Source organism: Phacochoerus africanus, chromosome 6 (assembly GCF_016906955.1).
Source record: "Phacochoerus africanus isolate WHEZ1 chromosome 6, ROS_Pafr_v1, whole genome shotgun sequence".
Classification (NCBI taxonomy): Eukaryota; Metazoa; Chordata; class Mammalia; order Artiodactyla; family Suidae; genus Phacochoerus; species Phacochoerus africanus.
This window is the reverse complement of record NC_062549.1, coordinates 38374794-38401734: the sequence shown is the minus strand read 5'-3', so window position 1 is coordinate 38401734 and position 26941 is coordinate 38374794. Positions and strand designations below refer to the sequence as shown.

At 39.6% G+C, this 26941-nt stretch overlaps 1 protein-coding gene across 1 annotated transcript in view; it reads right to left on the bottom strand.

Annotated features, from left to right (window-relative positions):
• NIPAL2 (NIPA like domain containing 2) overlaps positions 1–26941 on the bottom strand; it is an 81807-nt gene that overhangs the window by 30705 nt on the left and 24161 nt on the right. The window contains exons 2-4 of the mRNA XM_047783545.1: positions 25478–25546; positions 24317–24488; positions 7991–8050 (exon numbers count right to left, since the gene is read on the bottom strand). Coding sequence (XP_047639501.1) covers positions 7991–8050; positions 24317–24488; positions 25478–25546 — 301 coding nt within the window. The remainder of the gene's footprint in view (positions 1–7990; positions 8051–24316; positions 24489–25477; positions 25547–26941) is intronic.

Sequence of the window (26941 nt, the reverse complement as noted above, 5' to 3'; positions counted from 1 at the left end):
ACATCTCCACTGCATTTCTGAGCTCCTTAAGTAAAATGACTGATAATTTAGCAATTATCCTTTCAAAGTACTTTTTTCACTTTTTTTTTTTTTTTAGGGCCGCACCAGCAGTGGCCTATACCACAGCCATAGCAACATCAGATCTGAGCCGTGTCTGCGACCTACACCACAGCTCACGCCAACGCCGGATCCTTAACCCACTGAGCAAGGCCAGGGATCGAACTGTGTCCTTATGGATGCTAGTCAGATTCAATAACTGCTGAGCCACAATGGGAACTCCCTTCAGCTGCCCTATTTCACCTGAACCTCACGTCACTGTGAGTCTAGTAAGTAACTCTATGGGAACTCAGGAGGTCATGCTTTCTTTCTTCTTAGTGATTTTAATTTCAGCAACTTCCGACACTTACAGAGGCAATCCTGGATAGCTGCTACCTGCTCTTTCCTTGTTTATTTGGTGTCGTTTATCTTGTTCTGTGTGATTTACTATCTCCTTCATGGGTTATGTGTTCATTTTTTATAAATGTTTTAAGATAGTCATTAGCAGTTCCTTCAATAAGTTTCTGTAAAATATATTTATATCCTACCTTTTTCTAAAAGTGGCATGAAACATCAAGTGCCTGCTATTTTCATTTCAGTAAAGCCACAAATATCCCTTCTTTTGAAAGACACCGATTTCTGACTTAGACACAGATTTCTTTATCTTCTTCTGTTGGCCCATTTGCCCAAAGGAATATTCTGGAAGCGTAAGACACTAAAAGAAGAAAAGCAACACTTGACACGCCCTTTGACCAGGGAAATGGTTAAATTCCAGGTCAGGACTTGGATACTGGAAGTCTAATCCAGCCTGAAACTGGCCCTACAGAATTCAAATTTCACTGCTACTGCTAGCTGCAAGAGCCCAGGCAAGTTGCTTATCCCTCTGTGACACAGTCTCCTCATTTACGAGTACAAATTAACTTGTCCTACCTGCTAGACTCCAGGAATTTGGCTTTGCAAGAGGCCAGTCAGGAAAGCTGAATACGTTTGAAAGCTCACCTGGAGGCCTGATGTGACAAAGGACCCTGGGATGGATCCAATTTAGGATGCTGACTGCCAAGGAAGGGTCAAAGGCCATCTGAGTCAAGCTTCCAAATGAATCCAAACTGGTATCTCTAATATTGTAGTCTAGAGCTGAGGGGGATTGTCCCTGGGGCTGTCTCTACAGTGATAATGACCCGCTTTGGGAATGGAAGGGAGGGACAGGAAGGAATTGGCTGGCATCTCCTGACTGCCTAGGGAAGGTAATCTCCCCACTGGTCTTAAAAGAAGATGGAAGAAAGGACACAACCTAACAGAACACAGAGAAGAAGAATCACTAACAGCACTGTGTTTGCTACCCACTGCTAACCTCAGGGAACTGGTGCACAAAGCACTGAGATCTGAATATTGGAGGGGATCAAAGGTGGAGCCGTTGGGCAGCAGTGGGTAAGCTGCAGGCGGGGGTCACCACCTAGATGCTGGACACGACCCACAGTACAGGGGATGTGGCCCCATCTGCACCCCATCATGACCAGACCTGCAGCAAGTACATTTTCTCACCAAATACAACCCAAGTCATGTAAATGTCTGCCATGATCTGGTGGGAGTTTCAGATTTAGCTTGATACAATATCCAAGCATTAATAAAATCTCTTCTATAAACTTATTATGTGTACAAAAGAGGTAAAAGAGCTCATCCTTGCTCTTTACATTAGATAGACTAGGTATACTGGGAAGACCTAGAACAAAGAAAGGTAATCATTCCTTTTTTTTTTTTTTTGCCTTTTTGCCTTTTCTGGGGCCTCTCTAGAAGCATATGGAGGTTCCCAGGCTAGGAGTCTAATCAGAGCTATAGCTGCCAGCCTATGCCAGAGCCACAGCAACGCCAGATCCGAGCTGCGTCTGCGACCTATACCATAGCTCATGGCAACACTAGATCCTTAACCCACTGAGCAAGGCCAGGGATCGAACCCGCAACCTCATGGTTCCTAGTCAGATGTGTTAACCACTGAGCCACGACAGGAACTCCGCTCATCATTCTTTTTAAGTGATGTTCTTAGAAGTGTAGATTTCACAGACAATTGTGGTTGATATGGGAGTTACAGTATGATCACCATCATACAGAAATGTGATGATAAGAACTATAATAATACTAATACTTAGAAGTATCATTCTAAAGCCTTTACATCTATATAACTAATAATTCTTACAACAAACCTAGGAAAAATAACTGTACGATTATGTTACTAAATATACTATGTGCATATTACAGAGTATATCGTATTTAGCATTGTACACTATTAAAACTAGCCACATTGGAAATATGAGAAAATGCTGTCACAAAGGAAATAACTATCTTGTCTGGGATTTTCTAGCCAAGTGAAGAGCTTGGATTGGAACCTAGGTAGGCTTTTTTTTTTTTTTTTTTTTAACAACTACACTCTCCTGCCTCATGTATACATGAGGGACCAGGGTGGATGAATGGACAATTCAAGGCTGTCATTCATGCTGTAGTCTCAGGGGGTGGCACCCAGGAGCTGTCCAGAACATAACCTGAGGCTGGATGACACATCCCCACTGGACTAGAGGGAACCCGCTCCTCCTGGCAGTGATCCTTGGAGTCCCCGACTGGTCCTGAGGTTCCTTCAGAAGAGTGTCTCCCAAACTGGTGTTCCCTAGAAGCAGTTTCATGAAATGGATGTTCCGCCAAGAAATTTGGGAAGAGGTGAGTGAAACAAACTTACATAGTTCTTTTACTGGAAGACCCCTGGAGGTCCTCAAGCTGTTAGTATTCATTGCGAATCTTCTAGGGGAGGATACGGCTGTCACATTTTCTAAACGTATTTGACCATTTATATCATCCTGAAGTCGTGTTGTGAGTATTTTATACTTTGAGAAATGCCTGACACTTAACTGGATCCAGCTGTGAGAAGGCAGCCTCTGTGTCAAGAGGCTACCGAAGCTCTGTTGCAAAAGTTTCCTATAGATGCTTGTGGACTGAGGTTGAAATATAGATGTGATGGAAGGGAAAAGAGCCCAGCATCAGGCTCCTTCTAATGCTTCTGTTCATGGGCACTTCCAACCTGCTGAGTTTCTCACCTGTGCAAGCCTTGGATTCTAGGATCTACTTGCACAGCTCTCCCTCAACTGACAACTGCTTTTCCAGCCCACCCTTCCCCTTAAGTAGAACCTGAAATCTCCTTTAATTTTGTCCTCACTCTCCAGCTCAGTGCCAGCTAGTGTTAACTGCCTTTGAGTTAGCTTCTGGGATCTGACTTGACCTGACTTCTGGTAGCCTTAAGAGTTTTAAAAATCCAGCTAACCCGACTTCACCCAACATTGCTGTCTGGGTCTCTTGGAGCTTGTAATATGTCACCTGATGAATGGGGGTCCAGCTCTTGCTTTTGTGGGATATGAGGAATCACACCATAAACTGGACTCTTCACACCCAACTGTTCAGGATGCCTTCCCCTCAGTGCAGGCTCTCCAGATGCCTCAGGCTAATGGCAGCTGAATCCTGAAGGAGCCGTGGACTAGGACGTCTCAATAGAGCAAATCCAAATAGTTTGAAATCTATCATCAGAAAGTCCCCCATTCTTGGAGTTTCTGCTATGGCACAATGGGATCAGTGGCTTCTTGGGAGCGCTGGGACACAGGTTCAATTTCTGGCTCGGCACAGTGGATGGAGGATCCTGCATTGCCACAGCTTAGGTTGCAACTACAGCTCGGATCTGATCCCTGGCCTAGAAACGAGGGGCAGCCATAAAATAAAATTTTAAAAAGTCCCCGATTCGTGAAGTAACTTTGAAAGTAAATAGCCAATCTGTCTGTCCTCTCAACCAGAAATAATGGTTTGTTTGCTAGATTAGTATTCTAGATACTGGCTTCAAACCAAGCTGACCTCTGGTGTGGGAGAAGGAAGGAAGGAGATGCTTCTCAACTCACTATTAATCTCTTGACATTTTATTTGGGAAATCATTTATAGGTGACTTGATATAACCAAGTTACTGGTCTCCGGAGAATGCTGATGAATTGGCTGTAATTTTTATTTTTTATGATGACACTATCTGGATTTAAATCAACTAGGATCTCACGGACTATTAGATTCAGTATGTCTGATGACTAAGGGAGAAGAGGGGAAAATACTATAGTTTTGGCTGATTGAAGAGGAGAGAAATTTGGTGCTTTTTTGGAGGAAAAATAATCATTACAATAATTTAAAGTTATTAATCCACTAAGAATCAGAGCATAGTCCAAAGCCTGTCATTGAGTTAATAATAGTTGGCGATTCCTCTCAGACATAGCTTTTGTGAGGTCATTTTTTTGAGGCTAGTGGTGAAAAGCTTCATAGCCACAGAGCAACATTTGGCAATAAATTAGTTCAGCTTGTTTCCACATGGTCCAAAAAATCTTCATTTGTTCCATCATGAAAAACAAACTTTCATTTGCTTGAAGCAGGGAAATAAATGACTTTCTTTTGCACATTTTGACAATTTATTTTTTAGCATGCTTACAATGTTAATCTTTAAAAAAAAATGCCACTAACTACTCTTTTCCCTGTTTGGTTTTAGTCCCTGTAAAGAAAAAGAAAAATGCATTTTTTTGCTTTTAACAGAGTCAAATTTTCTCAAGGCATCAGCAATACAGGCCCAAAGAAGATACATGTGACTTAACACAACATTGAGTATCATTGGGGAAAAAGTCCTTCCCTAAGCATGAAATGGGTTATAACATCTCAGATCCTGATAATCTTAATGCTCTTGGAAGCAGGGGTATGGAATGGGTGACTAAATCATTTGCTATTGCTGTGACACTAGATTTAAATAAAAAATTGATCACTTTTTTATTTTTTCTTTTTAGGGGCACACCTGTGGCATATATAAGTTCCCAGGATAGGGGTCAAATCAGAGCCACAGCTGCTGGCCTACACCACAGCCACAGCAAAGCCAGATCCGAGCCATGTCTGTGATCTACACCTCAGCTCCCAGCAACGTGGGATCCTTAACTCCCTGAACAGGGCCAGGGATTGAACCTGTATCTTCATGGATACTAGTCTGGTTTGTTTCTGCTGAGCCACAATGGGAACTCCAAAAATTGATCACTTTTAAGTATAGCATGAAACAAAGGTGATACCAGATATATTCCTGCTCCAAAAGCATTAGGTGAAAAGGCAAAAACCCTCAAACAGAGTTATGGGAAATGTCACCTGGATGACTAAAGTTCGCTAAAATAGCCTAATAATGGTTTCCTCTCATGAATCAGTAGTGTAAAGTGGTGGCAGCAATAATGATAATAACAGCTATCATTACTGAGTCCTTATTACATGGACAGGCCTTGCTCTATGAGTACCCTGAACTCACTTAATCCTGTGAGGTAGGTAATGCTATCTTCATTTTAAGGATGAGGAAATTAGAGTTTAAAGGGATTAAGTAACTTTGCAAAGGCCACATAGCCTAAAGAAACTAGAGACTCATTTCCACCTCATGACGCTATAGCTATTACCAGGTTGCCATTATTAGAATACTGGTCCACCACCAACTAGTGTTATGACCTGGGGCAAGTTATTTAAACCACACATCAGCTCTGTAAATGGACTGTTCCTCCATATAAATGAGATGGTTCATGTGAAACACTTATAGTATCTGGACAGGTAAATATTTAATGAATGTTGGCTCTTAATAAAGTAAGAGAAATTAGCAAAGAATTGATTTAAAAGAGGTTTTGTTTGGTTTTTTTGTTGTTGTTACGTGTACACACATGTGTTTCCTATTTCTTAGGTTACACGTTTTTATTATTACCTCCCATGGAGGAAGCTGTGTGGAGATAACAATTTTATGAATAGAGCTTTACATTTCTTAACATGTATCAATATCAGCGATCCAATTTGACCCATTCAACAGTCTTCTATATTTGTCAGCAAACTGAGGGTTAGAGAAATTAAGTAATGTCATGTTGGCCACACAGTTGATAGCAGAAGACGAATCCAGATTTGAACCCATGAGATTGAGTTACATTTGTATCCCTTGATGTTGAGCTAGTTTATTGCTTTGAGTAATGTTGAGTGGATCTTGGGTTTTCAAAGTATATAATCAAATCAGCAGCACATACTGGTATTTCTATTGCTTCCGAGTCATAGTTGTGACTTTGATTACATTTTTTCCCTAATCCTCATGGGCAGCAGTTGGAGCACAGTGTTACACAGAAACTTGCCTTACCTTTTTGCAACTCTGTCAACACTTCTCGTGTTATTTCCTCTGCATGCCCCCTGGATATGGCCCATGCCTGTCTATTCAGCTGTCAGAACTGATTCGAATGGTACCTCTGCTGTAGAAAATCCTCTCTGGGCTTCCCAGCTAGAATCATCTCTCTTCATTCTCAACCAGTGGTTCTCAACCAGAGGTGATTTTGCCTCCCTGGGGAGACCTGACAACGCTTGAAGTCATTTTTTTTTTTTTGGTTGTAATAGCTAGGGCAGAGGGCGCTACTGTCCTTTAAAGGGTAAAGGCAAGAAGAGATGATGCTAAACATCCTACAACACACAGGACTGCCCCCTGCAATGAAGAATTACCCAGCCTAAAATGCCTATAGGGCTGAGGTTGAGAAATCCTGTTTTAACCTAAAGGCTGGAGACATTATAAGACATACTGTTTTCTACTTTTAAAAAACTTATTTCTGTATATATGTTATCCTTGACTGTATACTTTGAAGACAGGGTTCTGTTAATCATCTTTTTATCACAGAGGTTCATAATAATTGGCAAGTCTTCCTTTACATCCATCTGTGTTACCTCATTAAATACCTTACATTTATTGAAACATTAATCAACCATTAATTACAAAAGATGACACATGCTAGATTAATCGAGTTAAAGTTTCCTTAAGAATGTGATAAATGAGAAACACAGTGTAAGACCTGTTTTAATTTCTAAAACTCAGGCATTGATTGTTCTCTCTTACTTCTGATTCCATACAGCTTCAGAAAATGATTCCATAAACCATAATATTAAAAAAAAAAGAGTATAGAAAAATAATGTATTTGAAAAGTCACAATTCACATATGGATACATTTGGAAAAATATTTTAACCATGAAAATTTGACAACGTTGACTAAAAACTCCACTAGCGGAATCAAACTAAGGAGGGAAAAGAAAAAGTGAAAACTCAAGACACTAGGCTCCAGGGAAACAAGATCGGGGAAACAAATGTTCAACATACTAACAATGGTGTCACATTTAAAGCTCAAATAAAAAAAAAAAATCTCCTTGGAAGTGAGCAGACATTGCTTTATTTAAAGTGCCTAAAGTATCATATTCATTATCATATGTCAGCAGCAATTCAGATGGGATTTTTGTCAAGGAAGAAAATATGCATCTCTATAATTCTTCTCGCTAACGATGTTTCCAACAAGAGATAGAAGATGCAGTCAATATAAGAGGCTTGGCCATATAACGGAACTCTTTCTTACAGCCAAGAAGGATATTGCTGCTTTCCATTAACAGCCGAATTTCAAAATAAAATTCTGAAAATCAACATTCTAGGTTACTCTTAGAAAGGACTAAACACAAATTAGGTAGTTAATTAGTACATCTAAGTTTTGTTTGTGGTTTTCATTTTTATGTAGTTCTTTCATGTAACAATCTAACAAACATGTCCTTTGAAGTGGAATACTCTATTAGGTAAAAAATGTTTTCTTGGATTTTATTATGTTCATAAAAATGTTGTAACAGTCATAATAATAATACTCTAAAATAATTTGCTGTGGTCAATAGCATGGGCCGTGGGCACAATGAAGATGCAGGTATTTCAAGTCAAAGAGCAATTGGCAGCTCCAAGATAAGACGTTCGCATCTAAATGAGACTATATCTATTTCAGTAATTTGTTCCCTGTTTTTAAAGCACGTATTTTTCATAGGTGGAATTATTTACTTCCTCATCAAGCAGTGCTTTAATTACAGGAATTAATTCATTACTTACCTAGTAAATCTGAGGCTCTCAAATTTTCTTTCAGAAACATAGCAGAAATAATGGCACTACCTAGAAAGAAAAGGGCCATGAGTGATGTTTCCAAATATAAAAACATATATGATGCAATGTCATTTGAAAGGAGTTAAGGAGCTTTGTGGCTTAGGCCTGACTAGCTGGGTCCTGGTCAGAGACACCTGGTGGTTGTGGCTGTGGAAATGGCTTCATGAGGATTCATGGACTCTGACCTGGTTGACAATGAACCTACATCATGGCTGGGATAGTGCATGGTATACAGTGAGGGCCTAATAAAATTCACTAAAGGACTCAATGAATGAAAAGGGAGGGAGGGAGGGAGGGAAGAAGGGAGGAAGGAAGGAAGGAAAGGGATGGAAAGACAGATATCAGATAAAAAAGGGAAGGAAAGAAGAGAGGAAGGAAAGGAGGAAGTCTTAATGTTAAATATATTCAAAACTGAAACATTATTTCCCATCATCTCCTCCCATAATCCCTGTTTCAACAATGCCTCTACCGAGCACCAGGATCCTAGGGCTCCTCCACACAGCACATCTAAAGGCGACTGGCTCTGTTGAGTCTGAATTTCACTGTCACTCAAGTCCACCTCCCTCCTCCTCATCCTGACATCATTGGCCTGGCACAGGCCAGCTTCACCGCAGGCTTAGCCGGTTAAAATAGCTTCCCTGGGGGCTTCCCATTTTACTATCCCTTCCCCACAGCACTATGAGTAATCTTTTAAAAATGCAAATCAAATGTAAACCCACAGCTTAAAAACCTCTTCATGGCTCCTTGTCATCCAGAGAACAAAGGCCAAACTACTGAGCTTGACATTCAAAGACATTCCGCTTGTCATGATTGCCCTTGATCTCTTTCATAGTCTATGTCCACCCTACACAATTATTTTAATTCCCAGAACCCACACTGAGTTTCATGCTAAAGGATATTCCTTTGCATGCTATTCCTTGTGCAACTCTGCCTCCATCTTTTTACCCAGCTCTAGACTCAAGCATCACCTCTGGATTCCTCCAGACTAAGTAGACCACTGCACCCATGGAACTGAGTGCTCCTTACAATAGCTTTTTCATTACACCTAAGGTATTTTTGTTTTTGTTTTGATCCATCTCCTGCAAAAGATTATCAGTCCCTTTTACTCTGAGATATGTCTTATTCTCTGAAGATCTCCAGGGTGTTAGTACTCGGCCCAGAAATAAGCGTTAGGATCTCCTGCATTTGCCCTGTGATGTTTAAGGACCTCTTTCCCATTACTGATGCTACTGAACATTCAACCTCATAACTGAGTCGTGACTTGCTGCTATGGCCTCAGGTGTGTGGGGCAAGCTGAATCTGAATTGTTTCTCTTATGGAATCATTAGCAGAGGCATGGGAAAATCCAAGTTTGCAATAATAAAAAACAAAAACAAAAAAAACCCATAATGTAATCTGTATTTTAAATTATTAATAACTATTACCTGAATTTGTTTTTTAAAGCAAAAATACAGAAAGGAAAATCATCATAAAATAACCTCACTGTCTTGAAAAAAACTGCAGTTAATATGTTCATTTATTATTTCCCTTTGGTTGAGATCAAACTATAATGCAAAATTTCTTTTCTCAATTTCCTTAGTTACTGTTACAGTTTGCCATGCTATTAAGAATTCTTCACAGATATAATTCTAATGAGTCTGTATTATAAACCATTAAATCAGCTAAATTTGAATAAAACAATATCTGGTGTTCTGGCAATTGATTTAAAACAAAATAAATCCATACTAGAAACCCTCACTCAAGATAAGCTGAGATCCTCATATTTTTTCTCCATCTTTTTCTCAACCTAGCTCTCTTATTCAAGTTGAGCTATGTCCTTGCCCATTTTTCCTGGGCAGGTTATTTATAGGAATGGAGGTTTCACACAAAATAAACAGAGCATGTCTGAAATGTCCACCAAGCATGAATTTAATTGTGTGGCGTGGCTTTAAAATATTAAAGCAATATTTTCTGCAGATAAATTACTGTATGGATAAGTAGCCCATTGCATTAAGAATTGCTTGGGACTGGCATAAAAATGTAGGGAAATTTTCTAGTTCAGATTTGGACCAAAATAATTCATAGAAACAAATTTCACATGTTAGAGCATTAGAAAAGGTATGAAAACCAAGATCCCACTACCCCCACCCCAACCAACCACCCATTACTGACTTCCTGTATAATTAGGGAAGGAATGATCCCAAGCAGAGGGAGATAGATTAACAATAAAAAATAGGTGAAATTGGAGTTCCCATTGTGGCTCAGTGGTTAATGAATCCGACTAGGAACCATGAGGTTGCGGGTTTGATCCCTGGCCTTGATCAGTGGGTTAAGGATCCAGTGTTGCCGTGAGCTGTGGTATAGGTTGCAGGCGCAGTTTGGATCCCGAGTTGCTGTGGCTCTGGCGTAGGCCGGTGACTACAGCTCTGATTCCACCCCTAGCCTGGGAACCTCCATATGCCACAGGAGCAGCCCCAGAAAAGGCAAAAAGACAAAAAGGCAAAAAAAAAGAAAAAGAAAAAATAGGTGAAATATCACTACACCAACACATGGCAAATGCATTCCATTATAACAATCCCTGAGATGACCATTTCAGAGCAAAGGAGTCCAGTAAGAAGGGAGACATTGCTTCCATGGCATAAGGAAATTTTAGAGCTAGTAGGAGACACTGAGATAATCTACTCTAGGTTCTAAACTTTATAATTGGGAAACTGAGGTCCAAAGAGACTATATATTCATTGATCCATTCATCTAAGGAGCATTTATATTACAGCACAGCTGGAACGAGCACCCACATTTCCTTATTCCAGAGTAGAGCTCTTTCTAGTACATTACACGCCATTTCCTCCCTTGGAGTAAAAAAGGCATCATTTTCCTTCTCTTCTTGTTGCTAAGCCACAGTTTCATAAATAATTTCACTTTCAGAAGGAAGAGGAAGGAAGGTTTTGTAGGAGATAATTTCATTGCTGCAAGCAAAAAGGACGTGATCGGTAACAATAAACTTGAAATATACTCTACGCATCAAATTACATCAATTGCCATAAATTAGTTACCAGAACGTCATGAACCATAAACAGGCTACTTTTACTTTCTGAAAGAATTTCTATGTCTGATGCACCTTATACTCACTTTTCAATGTTTTAAGAGAACGTGAGATTTTCTACCAAATTTTTAGATAAGAGGACAAGAAGATTTTAAGTTTTATTCATCTAGCAAAGAAAGTAATAAGAAAGATCATTCTATTAAGATCGATCTGCCTATAATTTATCTTGCAAAACATGGTTAAAATGAGAGCTGTGCAGAGCAAAATGATATTTTCTGAGCAATAGCTAATAACGTGACCTCTAAGTATAGTAAATTTTTAAAATGAGGAAAAGTAAACTGAAGTGCTCTCATATATATTTGCAATCAGAGACCTGTCAAACTCCACCCTGTCTGCTTGTTGCTGTTACAACAACCACTGTCTAATAAACACATACGAAGGGTGGAAAATTCTTACGCTTTTATTCCTATAGTAAAATTTAATATTTAAAAATAGAGCATTTCAAGATCAATAGTTTAAAAGCAATAAAACGGAACACACTTGTCACTTAAATAGATTTGTACTAGGTATGATTAAACGATAGTTACTACTGACCGTTAACTCGAGCACTCACAATTTTGTGTACATTTTTTGACTAGAGGCATATATGGACAGAGGTTCATGAATCCTTCTCCACCCTGGCCTTCATAGGGCATAGTTCTATATAGAGTGCTCTTAGCATGCTCCTGGACACTAGAGCTAAATTCATTACATAGTGAACATAGTGACTCCATAGGCAGAGATTGGATCACGATGCAGTAAAAAAAAAAAAAGAAAACTTGACATTAATATTTCTATATACAATGAATAAATTATCTGATTTAAAAGCAAAAGGTAAATGGTAGCATATGAAAGATAACATACCAAACTTCAAACGGTGGTTATACAGCAAGTCATGGAAAAGAAATACAGCAAGAATACTATTGCAAGAGGAAAGGACAAAGAAATTTCTTCCAGTATTTTCTTTGGTGCAAAAGAGTGCTCCCATGGGGGCAGTTATTAATGTATTCACTTGGCTTTGGGCAGGAGAAGCTCAACAGATATAATGGATTGACTCCTATTGGTGAGTCATCTATACGCTTTTTGGCCATGAAGTGTCACTTGGCTTAGCCATCGGAAAGGAGATGATTTCTGGTCAAGGTTGATATAAGAAAACTTACACATGGGCATTCTGATTTGGATTTTCAGATGAAAGCAGACAGAGGCCAAGCAAAGTCCCTGTGGCTTCAACTGAACCAAGTCTAGGTGTGGGGGAGGTGCCAGTCCCCAGTGTAGACATATGCCCTGGTGTTGAGTTCTCTAGCCTTCCTGATTTAGGGAGGAATAAACCTTGAGTTTGGTCTTCATTTACTTCCACTCTGACATCACAGGACCTGGATGACATTATGAAAGAGTTCCTTAACTTAATGTGGTCAAGAGTTGGTGTATGAGAATTCAGATAGGTTGTACAAACTTGGTTTAGCTTAGCTATCTTAGGTATCTACTAATGGGGATTAGTAAATCAGAAGTTAAGCATCAACTTTCTATATGTTATTAATTAAATTTGAGGGTAGACTTTCACATGAGAGTTTAGATTTTTCGTGTCCATTGAATAACAGACAAACTGACATTCCTTTTTCAATTTGCAACATTAAGATATATGTACGCATTTTACTTAAATTCTCTCTTTCCCCCAATAACAATTTTTTATTAAATGTTTAAGAACACAGATGAGACCTTAAATGTGTTATGGTATGGTTATTTTTAAATGATTTTGTTCACATTTATTTATGTCTCTCCATTTTTCACCATTTTATAACCACTTCTAAAAAGACAATTTATTTTGTTTCAATTTCCTCTTTAAAACATTTTTTATTTGGAGTGCATTTGACTTACAAAGTTGTATTAATTTCAGGTGTACAGCAAAGTAAACCTGATATATATATATCTGAATCTGAAAAGTAATGGGTATATATATATATATCCTTTTCAGATTCTTTCCCCATGTAAGTTACCCCACAGTATTGAGTAAATTTCTCTGTGCTATAGAGGGTCCCCAATTACCTGTCTACTCAATGCATAGCAGTGTGTATGTACCAATCCCAACCTCATAATTTATCCCTCCCCTGACATGCTTCCCCTTGATAAACATAAGTTTGGTTTTGAAATCTTCGAGTCTGTTTCTATTTGTAAATTCTATTGTATCAATTTCTATTAGAGTCTATAGATTAATGATCTCATATGATGTATCTTTCTCTGTTTGACTTACTTCACTTAGTATGATCATTTCTTTTTTTTTTTTTTTTTGTCTTTTTGCTATTTCTTCGGGCCACTCCTGTGGCACATGGAGGTTCCCAGGCTAGGGGTCAAATCGGAGCTGTAGCCACTGGCCTACGCCAGAGCCACAGCAACGCGGGATCCGAGCCGCGTCTGCAACCTACACCACAGCTCATGGCAACGCCGGATCGTTAACCCACTGAGCAAGGGCAGGGACCGAACCCGCAACCTCATGGTTCCTAGTAGGATTCGTTAACCACTGCGCCACGATGGGAACTCCTAGTATGATCATTTCTAGGTCCATCTATGTTGCCGCAAATGGCATTACTTCATGTATTTTTACGGCTGAATAATGTTCCATTGTATATAAGTACATCTTTATCCAGTCCTCTGTTAATGGGCATTTTGGTGGCCTCCATATCTTGGCTATTGTAAATAGTGCTACAATGAACACTGGGGTGCATGTATCTTCTCAAATTATGGTTTTCTCCAGATATACACCCAGGAGTGGAACTGCTGGATGAAATGGCTGTTCTATTTTTAGTTTTTTAAGGAACCTCCATACTGTTCTCCATAGTGGTTGCACCAGCTTACGTTCCCACCCACAGTGCAGGAAGGTTCCCTTTTCTCCACACCCTCTCTAGCATTTTCCGTTTGTAGACTTTTGATGATGGCCATTCTGACTGGAGTGAGGTGCTACTTCATTGAAGTTTTGATTTGCGTTTCTCTAATAATTAGTGATGTTGAGCATTTTTTCATGTGCTTTTTGGCCATTTATCTGTAAAAAGACAAATTTAATCCAAAGTTAAAAAAAGCAATTACACTTCAATGTGATTATAGACATGGTATTCTTATCTTAATCAGTTGGAAGGAAAAAAAATCTTTGGTCCACAGGTCACAAACTCAAATGGTGACAGGGGCCAGCTAGGCAATCCTGTCAAGAAGAAAGAATAATGAAGTGGGTGGGCTTCGTGGAGAGGGTGGTGGCTGTAGCCATGAGGGGCTGTGATGAACTGGAATACACAAGATCAGGGAAAGGGGGCAGCCATATTTCAGCCCTAGCCAACTGCAAGTCCGGTGTTACCAGGTCTGATTCTTGAAGACAAAATATCCAGTGTTTGTGTATCAGGGTCCAATTTTTAAACATGAGAAATTAATGCATATTTTTCAAAAGCATTGTTTGAGCCAAACAAAACAGAGCAGTGGCCAGATCTGGTCTACAGGTCACCAGTTTGTAAACTCTAATCTAGTCCACAAAAGAAAATTTCATCAATTCTCTTTCCTGAACATTCCATTTCTTGTTTAACCTCATGATTTGAAGAGCAACCAGGGTATATGTTTATCATACAGGCAAGTAGAAGACAAAGTAGTAAAGAAAACTCACTTTCTTAGAAAAAGAACCCATGACATGAAAAGAACATATTTATATAATAACACCATAAACAGATCCTCACATGTAAATATCTGGCTTGTGGTTTCTGACCACTTATAATGGCAACTTTATTGTCCCGCTAAAAAGCAAACCACAAAAGCACTTTCATGTCAGTCACAATCAAGCTTCAAACACGTGGACATGGTGAGCATGCTCACAGGCTCAATCAACTCTAATCGTTTTAAGGTACTGAGTTCCTCAAAATGATCGTTCTCCTTTAGCTGTAGAATTGGACGGGCGATAAAATCTGTCAATTACAACGAATTCCATGGAATTAGGATTGGAAAATCTGAGGATGTGACACTTGAAAAATGTTTCTCTACAGAGAGAAAAGTTCATTGGCAGGAATGAGAGTGTCCAGTAACTCATGTTAATAAGAAAACAATTGCTAGAGGGGGTAGAGAAAAAAGAACCCTCCTACACTGTTGGTGGGAATGTAAATTGGTGCAGCCACTATATAGAACAATATGGAGGGTCTGTAAAATCTAAAAATAGAGTTGTCATATGATCCAGCAATCCCACTCCTGGGCATATATTTGGAGAAAACTCTAATTCAAAAAGATACATATACCTCAATGTTCATTTCAGCACTATTCACGACATCACACACACACACACACACACACACACACACACAATGGAATATTACTCGGCCAACAAAAAGAATGAAATAATGCCATTTGCAGCAATATGGACCTGGAAATCATCACACTAAGTAAGCCAGACAAAGACAAATATCATATGACATCCCTTACTGTCACTGTAGCAGCTTGGGTTGCTATCTTCCTGGCTCAGTGGCTTAAGGATCTGGCACTGTCACTGCTGTAGCTCTAGTTATAGCTGTGGCATGGGTTTGATACCTGGCCTGGGAACCTTCACGTGCCAAAAAAAAAGAATGTCTATATGAGTATAACTGAGTCACTTTGCTGTACATGAAATTAACATAACATTGTAAATGAATTGCACTTCAATAGAAAAATTAATTAAATAAAAAAAAATACAGGAGTTTCCTGGTGGCCTAGCAGTTAAGGATTCAAGTGTTGTCACTGCTGTGGCTTGGGTTCAATCCCTGGCCTGGGAAATTTGGCAAGCTGCAGCCACAGACAAAAAAAAAAAAATACAAATGAACTTATTTATAGAATAGCAATAAACCCACAGAGATATAAAACAAACTTATGGTTACCAAAGGGGAAAGGATCGGGGAGGGATAAATTAGGAGTTTGGGATTAACACATATACACTGCTATATACAAAACATGTAAACGATAAGGACCTACTGTATAGCACAGGGAACTATATTTAGTATCTTGTAATGACCTACAATGGAGAAGAACCCGAAAAAGTATATATATACACACACATATATACGTATAACTGATTTACTTTACTGTACATTTGAAACTAATACAACATTGTAAATTAACTACTCCTCAATTTTAAAAAGGGGAAAAACTGCTATTATCGTTTTTGAAGATAATGAAGTTGCAGGTAATGTGCAAAATTTCAAATGAGGAAATCAACTAGATTAAGGACCATAATCCTTTATTCCCTATATTTTTTGTGGCGTATGTTAATGATTAAAGCAGAAAAGACTCTAAAAAAGTAAAAATACTGTCACTGTATTTATATCATCACTGTATCACTTATACCTCTGTATTATAAATGGTATAGTGTACCATGTCATCATTAGCAATTTCTCTAGAAATACTTTGTGGCATTCTCAAAAAATTAGGATGCGTGGGAAAGATGTGTCAACTAACGATTTTTAGGTTTTAGGAAAGCTTTCAGCTAAGAGGGCACAAACAGACATAAAATGGGAGCTTCAGAGATTTATCCCACACATTTTATTTAGGCTAGTCTGGGGACAAAAGTGCTAAGGAAGACAACCCAGCAAGCCACTGAGAAAAATGGATATTTTCTGCATGTTTCCAGCATTAAAATAAACATCCGTGTGAAGCGCCACGATCACAGGCGGCCCATGAGCTTTAGAGCTCCGGCGACTTCAGCCAGGCTGGCACGGAGTGCAGGGCTCTCAAGGGCTGAGAGAACTCACAGCATCTAGGTTTGTGGAATGGTACAGGTCACTCACTTGTTGGCCTGTTTATGTTTCCTTTCATTTGTTTCTAATAAAACTCTTGGAGACCAAAGTTTCTGCTTGAGATGACTTCTTTGGAATTCCAAAAGGCCTCACCAGGGCTTGCTGGCTACGCTATGACCATCGTTTAATGGAATACAGACACATTTCAGTTTACAGCTACATAACAGCACAACAGAAATACATGAAACAACATATATCCCACAGCATGAATTTCAATTTGAGCAAGAGCCAGCATGTTAGGGAAAATTAGAGATGGAAAAGAATTACCCGTCATCTGCCTCATTCTTTCCTCATTTTCTCAGTGCAGTCAGTGCTTCAGCCTTAAGCCAAATTAGCCCAGTCACAGGGTGACTACTTCTCTTAGGAAATGATTCCAGGGCCAAGGAGACCTTGCCGCTCTTAATTTTATCATTCCATATAAAATTCCAAGTGTTCAATCTCATGTAGTTCATCTAGAATTTAATCCACTTATTATTCACTTTTACTCATCTGGCTAGTAATTAAGTAAAATAACAAGGTCATGTGTCTTATACAGCACCTGGCATAGTGGATGCTCATTCAATATTAGTTTCTTATCTTTATCTATTTATAAAGTGTTGCCTGAATTTAACTTGGAAAAAGATGAGTGGGGTGCACTGGGAATCTGGGGTTAATAGATGCAAACTATTGCCTTTGGAGTGGATAAGCAATGAGATCCTGCTGTATAGCACTGGGAACTATATCTAGTCACTTGTGATAGAGCATGTATAATGTGACAAGGTGAGAAAAAAGAATGTATACGTGTGTGTGACTGGGTTACTTTGCTGTACAGTAGAAAATTGACAGAACACTGTAAAACAACTAGAATGGAAAAAATAAAAATCATTAAAAAAAGAAAAAGATGATATATTCTCTGAACTCTTTTATAATTGCTTTATTTATTTTAATTTTTTTTGTCTTTTGTCTTTTTTTAGGCCCGCACCCACAGCATATGGAGGTTCCCAGGCTAGGGGTCTAATCAGAGCTGTAGCCACCGGCCTACACCACAGCCACAGCAATGCCAGATCTGAGTTCCATCTGCGACCTACACCACAGCTCACAGCAACGCCTTCTGTTAACCCACTGAGTGAGGCCAGGGATCGAACCCACAATGTCATGGTTCCTAGTTGGATTTGTTTCTGCTGTGCCACAATGGAAACTCCTCTTTTCTAATTGCTTTAAATCAATATACTCAGGGGTAGAGAGCTGAAAAAAATTATACTTTTTTCATGTTTTATTTCTCCTACCCTCCCTGCCCCTGCAACAATCTCCCTTTGTATCCCACTCCCTCGCCACCCCTAGACAAGTCAATTTTACACTAAGAAAGGTCTAGCATGAATCTTCTTTGTTCTTTGTGGTTTCAACTCTTTGGCGTGCTGATAGCTTTATTATTTTTAATCATCTCTCAATACTTAGGCGTAGCATAGACCACAGCCATGGAGATGAACAGAAAAAAGAAAACATTAAGTGTAAGGTCTACACTTTGTTGATGCCTGAATAATCTAACTCAACCCACAAAAGACAGGCTTATACAGCTTTAAGTATTTACAGGAGTGAACATTCATGCATCCTTTGCAATGCAACATTTAACCATTGCGCTTCAACAGAAATTGAAATCTTTTAAGCAACACTCTAGAACAGAACAGAACAGAACCATTCTCTTCCAACATTCTAGAATGGAACATCCTAGAACTGCCTCTCCTCACTTTATCAAAGTTCAAAATCAAACCAATTTTACAAGGCTGCACTGTGCCATGCTCTCCTGGAAAGAACAGACAGCAAACAAGAAGACACATACAGTCTCTAGTCTCTTGGATCTCAGTTGAATGGCCAGGATGGACATTAAACAGATCATTGTGAGCATGATGGGCGTTGCCAAAGGGGAAGTATGGGGTCAGGGCTGCTGCATGCAGTTGAGCAGGTTGTGCACTGCACAAAGACACTACATCTGAGGGGGTACCACCCACATCTCAGATCTTGGTGATTCATATATTTTGCAGGACAGTTTTCTGACAGATGGCACCAGAGTGTCCTGCTCTATTCAAATCATTGTATTACAATAATTTGCAAACAGACAGAAAAAACAAGGCTGCTTTTTTCTCCCTAATTCACCAAGAGGCACCACATAGATGAGAGGAGGGCCCATATAGGGTGCTAAGGGAACAGAGAATAAACCTGTTAATTTAGTACAGAAGCCAAGAAAGGCCTCCTGGGGAAGAGAGACAGGAAAGATTAGCAGTAGTTTAAAATTTGATTACAAACATCGCAGAATATTCGACTTCTTTCTTTTTACTGGATTTCTGGTATACTAAATAATTTCTCAGAAAACACATTCTCAAATTGCAGTTAGACCCAAAAGCCTCTCTGAAATTAATTAGCAAGTGAACAAAAGTGCTATGAAGCCACAGCAAGAAGACAGAAGCTTGCATGCACGTCTTGTCTGTGTCTGTTTTTAAAATATATTTTGTCTTGGTATGTTATTTGGAAATTCTAACATGTTTTGGTGGAGACTCTATGAAGGAGTCAAAGGGTAATCGCTGCTTAATGGCTGGACAAATGAGCTGTGAGAAACCTACATTTTCCCCGCTCCCTGAGAATGAATCACTGCATGGATAACAACAATAAAAAGCATTTCTTGAAGTGGTTCATCCATTGTGGAGAATTTAACCATCAGCCATTTTCAGGGGCATGAAAGGAAATGCCCTTAAAAAGCATAATGTACTTTGTTTCTATGTAATGATAATAATAATTATTATAAATCACAATGGCAATGGCTAGTTTTGTCACTGGGTCAAACACTGCACAATGTATCCAGCATGGGTCTTCAGTGTTTGTGTTTCTTCAGTTCTTTCCCTTGACAACTTCAAAGGTAAAAAACTCTTTTTTATCCCCATTTCACAGATTAGAGATCTGAGGCATAAACCCATTTAAATAACTTGCCCAAGGTCAGGGAGCTTTCTAGGAGCAGAGGTGAGATTGGAAGGCAGGTGGTGTGGTCCTAGAGCTTTGTACTGGACCATTCTACTGCCCTATCTTACTGGGAAGAGTGTCAAGCTGAGAAATTGAAAAATCATCCCTTAAGTTTTCTTTTCTTCTTTTTTTTTCTTTTTTTGGCCATACCCGTGGCATATGGAAGTTCCCAGGCCAGGGACTGAATTCAAGCCACAGCTTCAACCTATGCCACCATGGCTGTGGCAATGCCGGATCCTTAACCTACTGCACCACAGTGGGAACTCCCCTTAAGCTTTTGTAACCAATGGGAAAATCCAACACAAGTCAATGCCTAGAATTAACCACACTGCCAGGATATAACTAGCATTTCAGTCAGAAATTGCTTTTGCCCCTGTCATTCACTGAGGAAACCTTTCAGTGAGAAAAGCAGGGTGAAAGTGCAGGGTGATACAAGGACCTTCTCTCTCTAAAACCTGGACCCAAGCCTGGGGCAATCAGATCCGCCCACGCAACAGGATTACTTCCCACTGCCTCCCACTGCCGACACTGCCGACACTGGCCAGTTATCCATCCTGAGTCTCTCGGATGCTGTGACTGCCTGTGAGCATTGCCTTAAGAAGTCCCTAAAGGGTTTTCTGCAGAACTGTTGTCCCTCTAGATGCTTCTTCCAAAAACGTCTTGTGGACAGTAGGTTTGGGTGAGCTGGCTTACCGCACCTGCCTCTGAAAGACTAACAACACCTTTGGACCCATCCCGGAGCTCCAAAAAGTCCTCCACTAAGGAAACCCGTGTAATGTTTTAAATCCACTCTTGGAGAAACTAGTTTGATTATGGACTTCTTTGTTTCTTAGAACACCTATGAAACCACTAGTAAAACTAGTGCTTGAGAAGCGCTGCCTCCAGGTAAGCAGGTCAGTGGAGAGCAGGAGGACACACAGGGAGAGGGAAAGAAAGAATAGAAAGGAAGATGGCTTAAGGTGGGAACGCGGGTAGAGTACAAACTGAAATAGCCACATGGCAGTGCTTCTTTGTTTGTTTACTTTGCTTTTTAGCATGCAACCAAGGCATGTGGAAGTGCCCAGGCTAGAGACTGAATTGGAGCTGCAGCTGCCAGCCTATGCCACAGCCACAGCCACACCAGATCCAAGCCCCATCTGTGACCTGCACCGCAGTTCATGGCAACACTGGATCCTTAACCCACTGAGCGAGGCCAGGGATCAAACCTGCATCCTCATGGACACTAGTCAGGTTCTCAACCTCCTGAGCCACAACAGGAACTCTGCTAGTACTTCTTATATGCCAGTCCTAAAAAAGAGAAAAATCTGTTTGATTGAAGTGTGCAAAGGGAGCAAGGATTTTGATTATTTAAAACAAAACAGCAGGGCTGACACATTAGCAGCCTGAGTGTAGTGACATGGTGACCCACACAGTATCTGCTTACTTCTGGAGAGGAGAAAAAGAATGCAGTGTGTTGGGATGAACTAGGGTACCCGGGGAGAGGGAGGAAGATGAGAGAAAACTCCTTCAATTGAATTTAAGAGCTAAAACCTTTTTAAAAAAACTGTTCAGGACTTCAATTTTCTTTCTCATTTTTTTGGTTTCTTTTCAAAATTTGAAAGGCACAAAAGACAGCAGAAAAGCGAGAGAAGAATATGCAATCTCATGCAATGTTGCAACAGATATTATCTTTTTTTTTAAATTCAAAGAGAGGTTTCATTTCTTTCTTGAGGCTCCCAGGATATAATAGGGAAAATTAAAGTTCTGGTCAAGTATAGACGCTCTTCTGCCTCATCTGTAGACACGGCCATAACATAACGTATTTTATTTGGAGTTCCCATTGTGGCGTGGCAGAAACGAACCTGACTAGCATCCATAAGGACGTGGCCTCGCTAGTGGCTCAAGGATCTGGTGTTGCCGTGAGTTGTGGTGTAGGTGGAAGATGCAGCTCAGTTCCTGCATTGCTGTGGCTGTGGCTGTGGTGTAGGGCGAGAGCTGTAGCTCAGATTTGACCCCTAGTCTAGAAACCTCCATATGCCACAGGTGTAGCCCTAAAAAACAAAACAAAACAAAACAAAAATTTTAAAAAACCTTTCCCCTTTGCTTTAAGTTTTCTAGAATTTCTTGAATCTTTATAAAGAATCTCAGGGTGGTAGGAGGTTGTTCTGGGGAAAATTCCTCAATCACCAGAGTCCTTTACCCACCCACAACACTTCACAGTGACCTAAATTCAACTCAGGAGTGCTGTGGAAATATTATTTATGAGCATATATTACTGTTTGCAGAGATTGTAAAGCAGGAAATGGTTTGTGTTTGAAGCTGTAAGTTTACTTCTTGGAATCATTTAAAATGGGCAGAGAGGGAGGTTGCTAAAAATGTTCTAAAGTTAAAAAACTGGGACTAGGAGCAGTTAAAGAAAAATGATCTCTAGCTTTGAGAAAAGCTCATCTCCAAGTTTGGTGGTGGGTGGACTGGCCCCCCAGGAAACCTGGGAAGGATAGGACACTGTCTGAGGGGACAGTGGTTAAACTTCAAGTTTCCCATTATTAATGAGAGCTTTGAGCAAGTCATCCTAAGATGAGTGGCTTCACAGGCGGCTTCACTGAAGGTCTGTGAGGAAGATCAAGGCTGGCCCTTCCTCTCTGGCAATTTCCAAATTTTCACTCCAGGTCCCAAGAGGCCTGGCTAATATTTCATTCCTTTTGTTTGTTTATTTGTTTTGTTTTATTTTTTGTCTTTTTAGGGCCGCACCCGCGGCATGTGGAGGTTCCCAGGCTAGGGGTCGAATCGGAGCTGTAGCCACTGGCCTATACCACAGCCACAGCCACGCCAGATCCTGAGCCCCATCTGCGACCTACACCACAGCTCATGGCAACGCCAGATCCTTAACCCACTGAGCGAGGCCAGGGACGGAACCTGTGTCTTCATGGTTGCTAGTCAGATTCCTTTCTGCTGAGCCACAACCAGAATTCCCAGAGTAGGGTGATTTTAACTGAACAATTTCTAGGAAGCCAAAAAAGTGTTGTTCGCTATTTTACTATTGTACATCAAGAAAGTATTTTAATTTTTTTTTTTTGGCTTTTTTGTCTTTTTAGGGCCACACCTGGGTCATATACAGGTTCCCAGGCTAGGGGTCCTATTGGAGCTGGCCTACGCCACAGCCACAGCAATGCCAGATCTGAGCCACGTGTGCAACCTACACCACAGCTCATGGCAACACTGGATCCTGAGTGAGGCCAGGGATCGGACCTGCAACCTCATGGCTCCTAGTCGGGTTTGTTTCCGCTGCGCCATGACAAGAACTTCTTATTTTAAACATTTTAAATGATTAAGAAGGATTTTTTTTTAAATAAAAAAATCTCTTTAAGTATACATTATATCAGTTTAAACTCTGCTTTTTCAGAGAATATCATATTGTTTTTAGGAGAAATATTAAAATTAGGACATGTCATGCTTGATTTAGTTGCTGCTAGACAATAACCATCAACTTGTTTCTATTTCAGTGAAGACTCCAAAGTCACAGAAACTTATAAACATGCTGTTTCCATAGCAGCAGATAAAGGCTGAAACTAAAAAGATTTCACTGATTTCAACATGACTTAGAGAATTTGTTCTGCTTTTTAGCAGTGCGATTTTTGCTGGCTTTTTTTTTTTTTTTTTTTAGTTGTAGCAACATCTCATATTCTCTTTTCTAAATGTATTCAGTATATCATATAAATTTTGAAAGGAGGATAACTGTGATAGTACAGTAAAATTACACATTCTTATAGTAATGCAGAATAACCAATATCAATATCTAATTCTTTTTTTTGTCTTTTTTTTTGCTATTTCTTGGGCCGCTCCCGCGGCATATGGAGATTCCCAGGCTAGGGGTCTAATCGGAGCCGTAGCCACCAGCCTACACCAGAGCCACAGCAACGTGGGATCCGAGCCGTGTCTGCAACCTACACCACAGCTCACGGCAACGCCGGATCATCAACCTACTGAGCGAGGGCAGGGACCGAACCCGCAACCTCATGGTTCCTAGTCGGATTCGTTAACCACTGTGCCACGACGGGAACTCCCCAATAAATTCTTAATGCAAAAGAGATGCTATGCTATGAAGTCAAGATCAGGCATCAAACTACATATAGTGTCAATTTAACATCTGAATAAAATACAACAATCTATCACAGATGCTTTTAGATAAATCATTAATGATTAAAGAACATGGTATAACAGTTACAGTAACTGGTAATTTCTTAAGACTCAGACACTGGGAATCAGACTTTTAAACAAAAATGTTACAGCTACAGAATGCTAGTTTCTTCATGGTGAATGCGACACCATGACACATGCTAAGAAAACAGCAAACAGATTTTCTTCTTTTGTGCATGTGTTGTTTAAGTTGTATGCTTTTTTTGCCAACTATTTTGATCTCCTAAATTTTTCTATTTGTCAAAAAACAGAAGAATGGCTCACCTGTAACAGACATACAGCCTAAGGGAGCAATGAGAGTAATGGGAGCAAATCCATAGGCTGCAAAGTTTCCCATCTCTCCCACAGCCATCAGAGCGACCCCAGCCCACCATAACACGCTCTTGAAGTATGGCCTTGGGTGTTCTTGGTGCGCCAACTGAAGATGTGAATATTTCTGGAAGCAAATCAGAATGTCAATAACAAAAAATTTCCATCCAACTAAAACTTGCTTTGAAATTTCTGGTCCCATAAAATGGCTTCATGGCTTTTAAATTTGTTTGCAGAGTAATTATTACGGTTTTCTGTTTGTGCCAAACAAATGAACAGAAGTGATTCATTCTGATGCAGCATTTTATAGTTTAAAGAGGCCTTCTCACATATAAAGGATGCTTAATTCTCATAATGACGCTATGAAATATCATAATTACTATCTAAAGATGACGTCCATGTTAGGCGTGACTTTTTAGTCCACCACACCAAAACACTTCTTTTAGATTGTCAAAAAATCCAGATGCCGAAATGAATACTATTGAAATAAAGATAATAAATTACTAAAGAAACACCTTTGGAAAAGGGATTAAAATGTGTAAGTCAAAGTAGCTACCACAATAGATGTAACAGGCCAGAAAGCTTTGGTAGCAGGGGTTTGGGGTGGAGGAACTCATTTATATCTGGTTTAGGTATTTCTTTTTTTTTTTTTTTTGTATTAGAACATAAACTCCTGAAAAATAAAGCTCCATTTCCCTATTGATTTTATGATAACTGAACTTATTTCCTTATAGGAAGTATGTACGACTCTAGCTTACTATAGCAGTTTTCCTTTAAAACTTAAAAAAATATTTGTTATTTAGAAAATAACCAAACATAGAACATTAAACAAACTTTTGGCTTATGCCAAGATCCTGAACATCTTTATAAGTGTGGTAAAAATTCACATGCACCTTGCCTAAGATATACAATACTATTAAGAGGCCCACAAGAACATTTAATTTCTTTTAAAATCAGAAGAAGAAAAATAGATATAATTCAGCCTGGATTATATATGACTTCATACCAGTGAGGTCATAAGAGAAACTCAAGAAGGCAAATGTGCCTGAGGACCATTACAATCTTATTCTGTCCCTGGATCAAACTACTGGGTTAGAAAAATCAACTTTTTCTTACCTGAATATTTAAGGAAATGCTGATTACCAAGTTTCCTAAAATGGCCAGCAAAGCGCCAAAAAGGTGAATCTACAAAAGAAAATGTTTTTTAACGTACTTTAAATAGCACTTATATTTACCCAAAAAAACTACAAAAAATTTAAGTTGGTATATTTATTCATTTGTTCACTCATTCAGCAAATATTTACCTAGCACCTGTTTGTCAAGGTCATTTAGAATATGAGTAATGGTTTTATTAGAATTAATTTCTCACTTTAGTCAAATATGTTTTAGAACTAGCTTAGTCCTTTACTGAATTCTCTAGATATCTGCCTCATTCACTAAAATAAAGAAAATAATCATCAGGTTCTGATTTTTTCCAAGATGCTTCTTTTTTATCCTTTTTGTCAATTTTCCTTAGCATCTCCTCTGATTGGGGTGTTCATTGCCTCAAGTACAGATTATACATTTTTTTTTCTCCATCTGTTCTTTCTCTTAAAATCTTCTGAAAGTCTGTGGTATGAAAGAAACGGTAACTCCATTGGCCTTGGAGTTATAGGATGAATCTGAGATCCACATCGGCTATTTTCCAATAGGTAACCTTGAGCAAATAGCTCCTTGGCCTCAGTAAATAGGGTATGCTGGATAAGATATTTCCAGAAATCCCTTTCTCTCTAAAGGTCTATAACTCTATTGGAGAGTGACTAAATCTTCCCACCATTCCACTGTTTAAGAGCCCACAATGTCGGAGTTCTCTTGTGGAGCAGTGGGTTAAGGATCCAGCTTTGTAACTGCAGTGGTTAGGGTCATTGCTGCGGTGTGGCTTTGATTCTTGGCCTAGGAACTTCCACACTTGGCAGATGCGGGGAAACAAACAAACAAACAAATGAAAAACACACACCTCAAACCAAAAAACAAAAACAACAACAACAAACCCACAATGTCTCTCTATAGTCAACTGCATCAAATATGAAACTACTCTACCAGTTGCCCACAATCAGTTCTCATCTAGACCATCCAAGCGTCCATGGCACCCTTAATGTGCTCCCTCTAGCTCAGGTCCCTGGCTCAGGACGTCTCCAGTCAGACGTCATACTTTCACTCACATCATCCCTCTCACTCAGATAAAGCATCTTCTTCCCTCAGCCCATTTCAGTCACACTTCACCCTCCTGCACATTTGATCTCCACGTCCTTACGACCTTTGCAGACACCATAGCTCATCTTTACTTTCTCAGACTCTAAATGGTGAGCATCCCTCATTTCTTCTTTTATATTGTCATGGGTATCATAAGGCTCTATAAATAGATATCAAAGTCTCTGAGGGAAGAGAATTATGACCTAGACTTCCGCTGGGTCTTCTACATCATCTACTATACAAAACAAGGAGCTTAAAAACAACAACAACAACAACAAAAAACCCCAAAAAAACTTGGTTAGAAGTTCCTGCTATGGCACAGTGGGATAGGTGGCGTCTTTGGGAGCA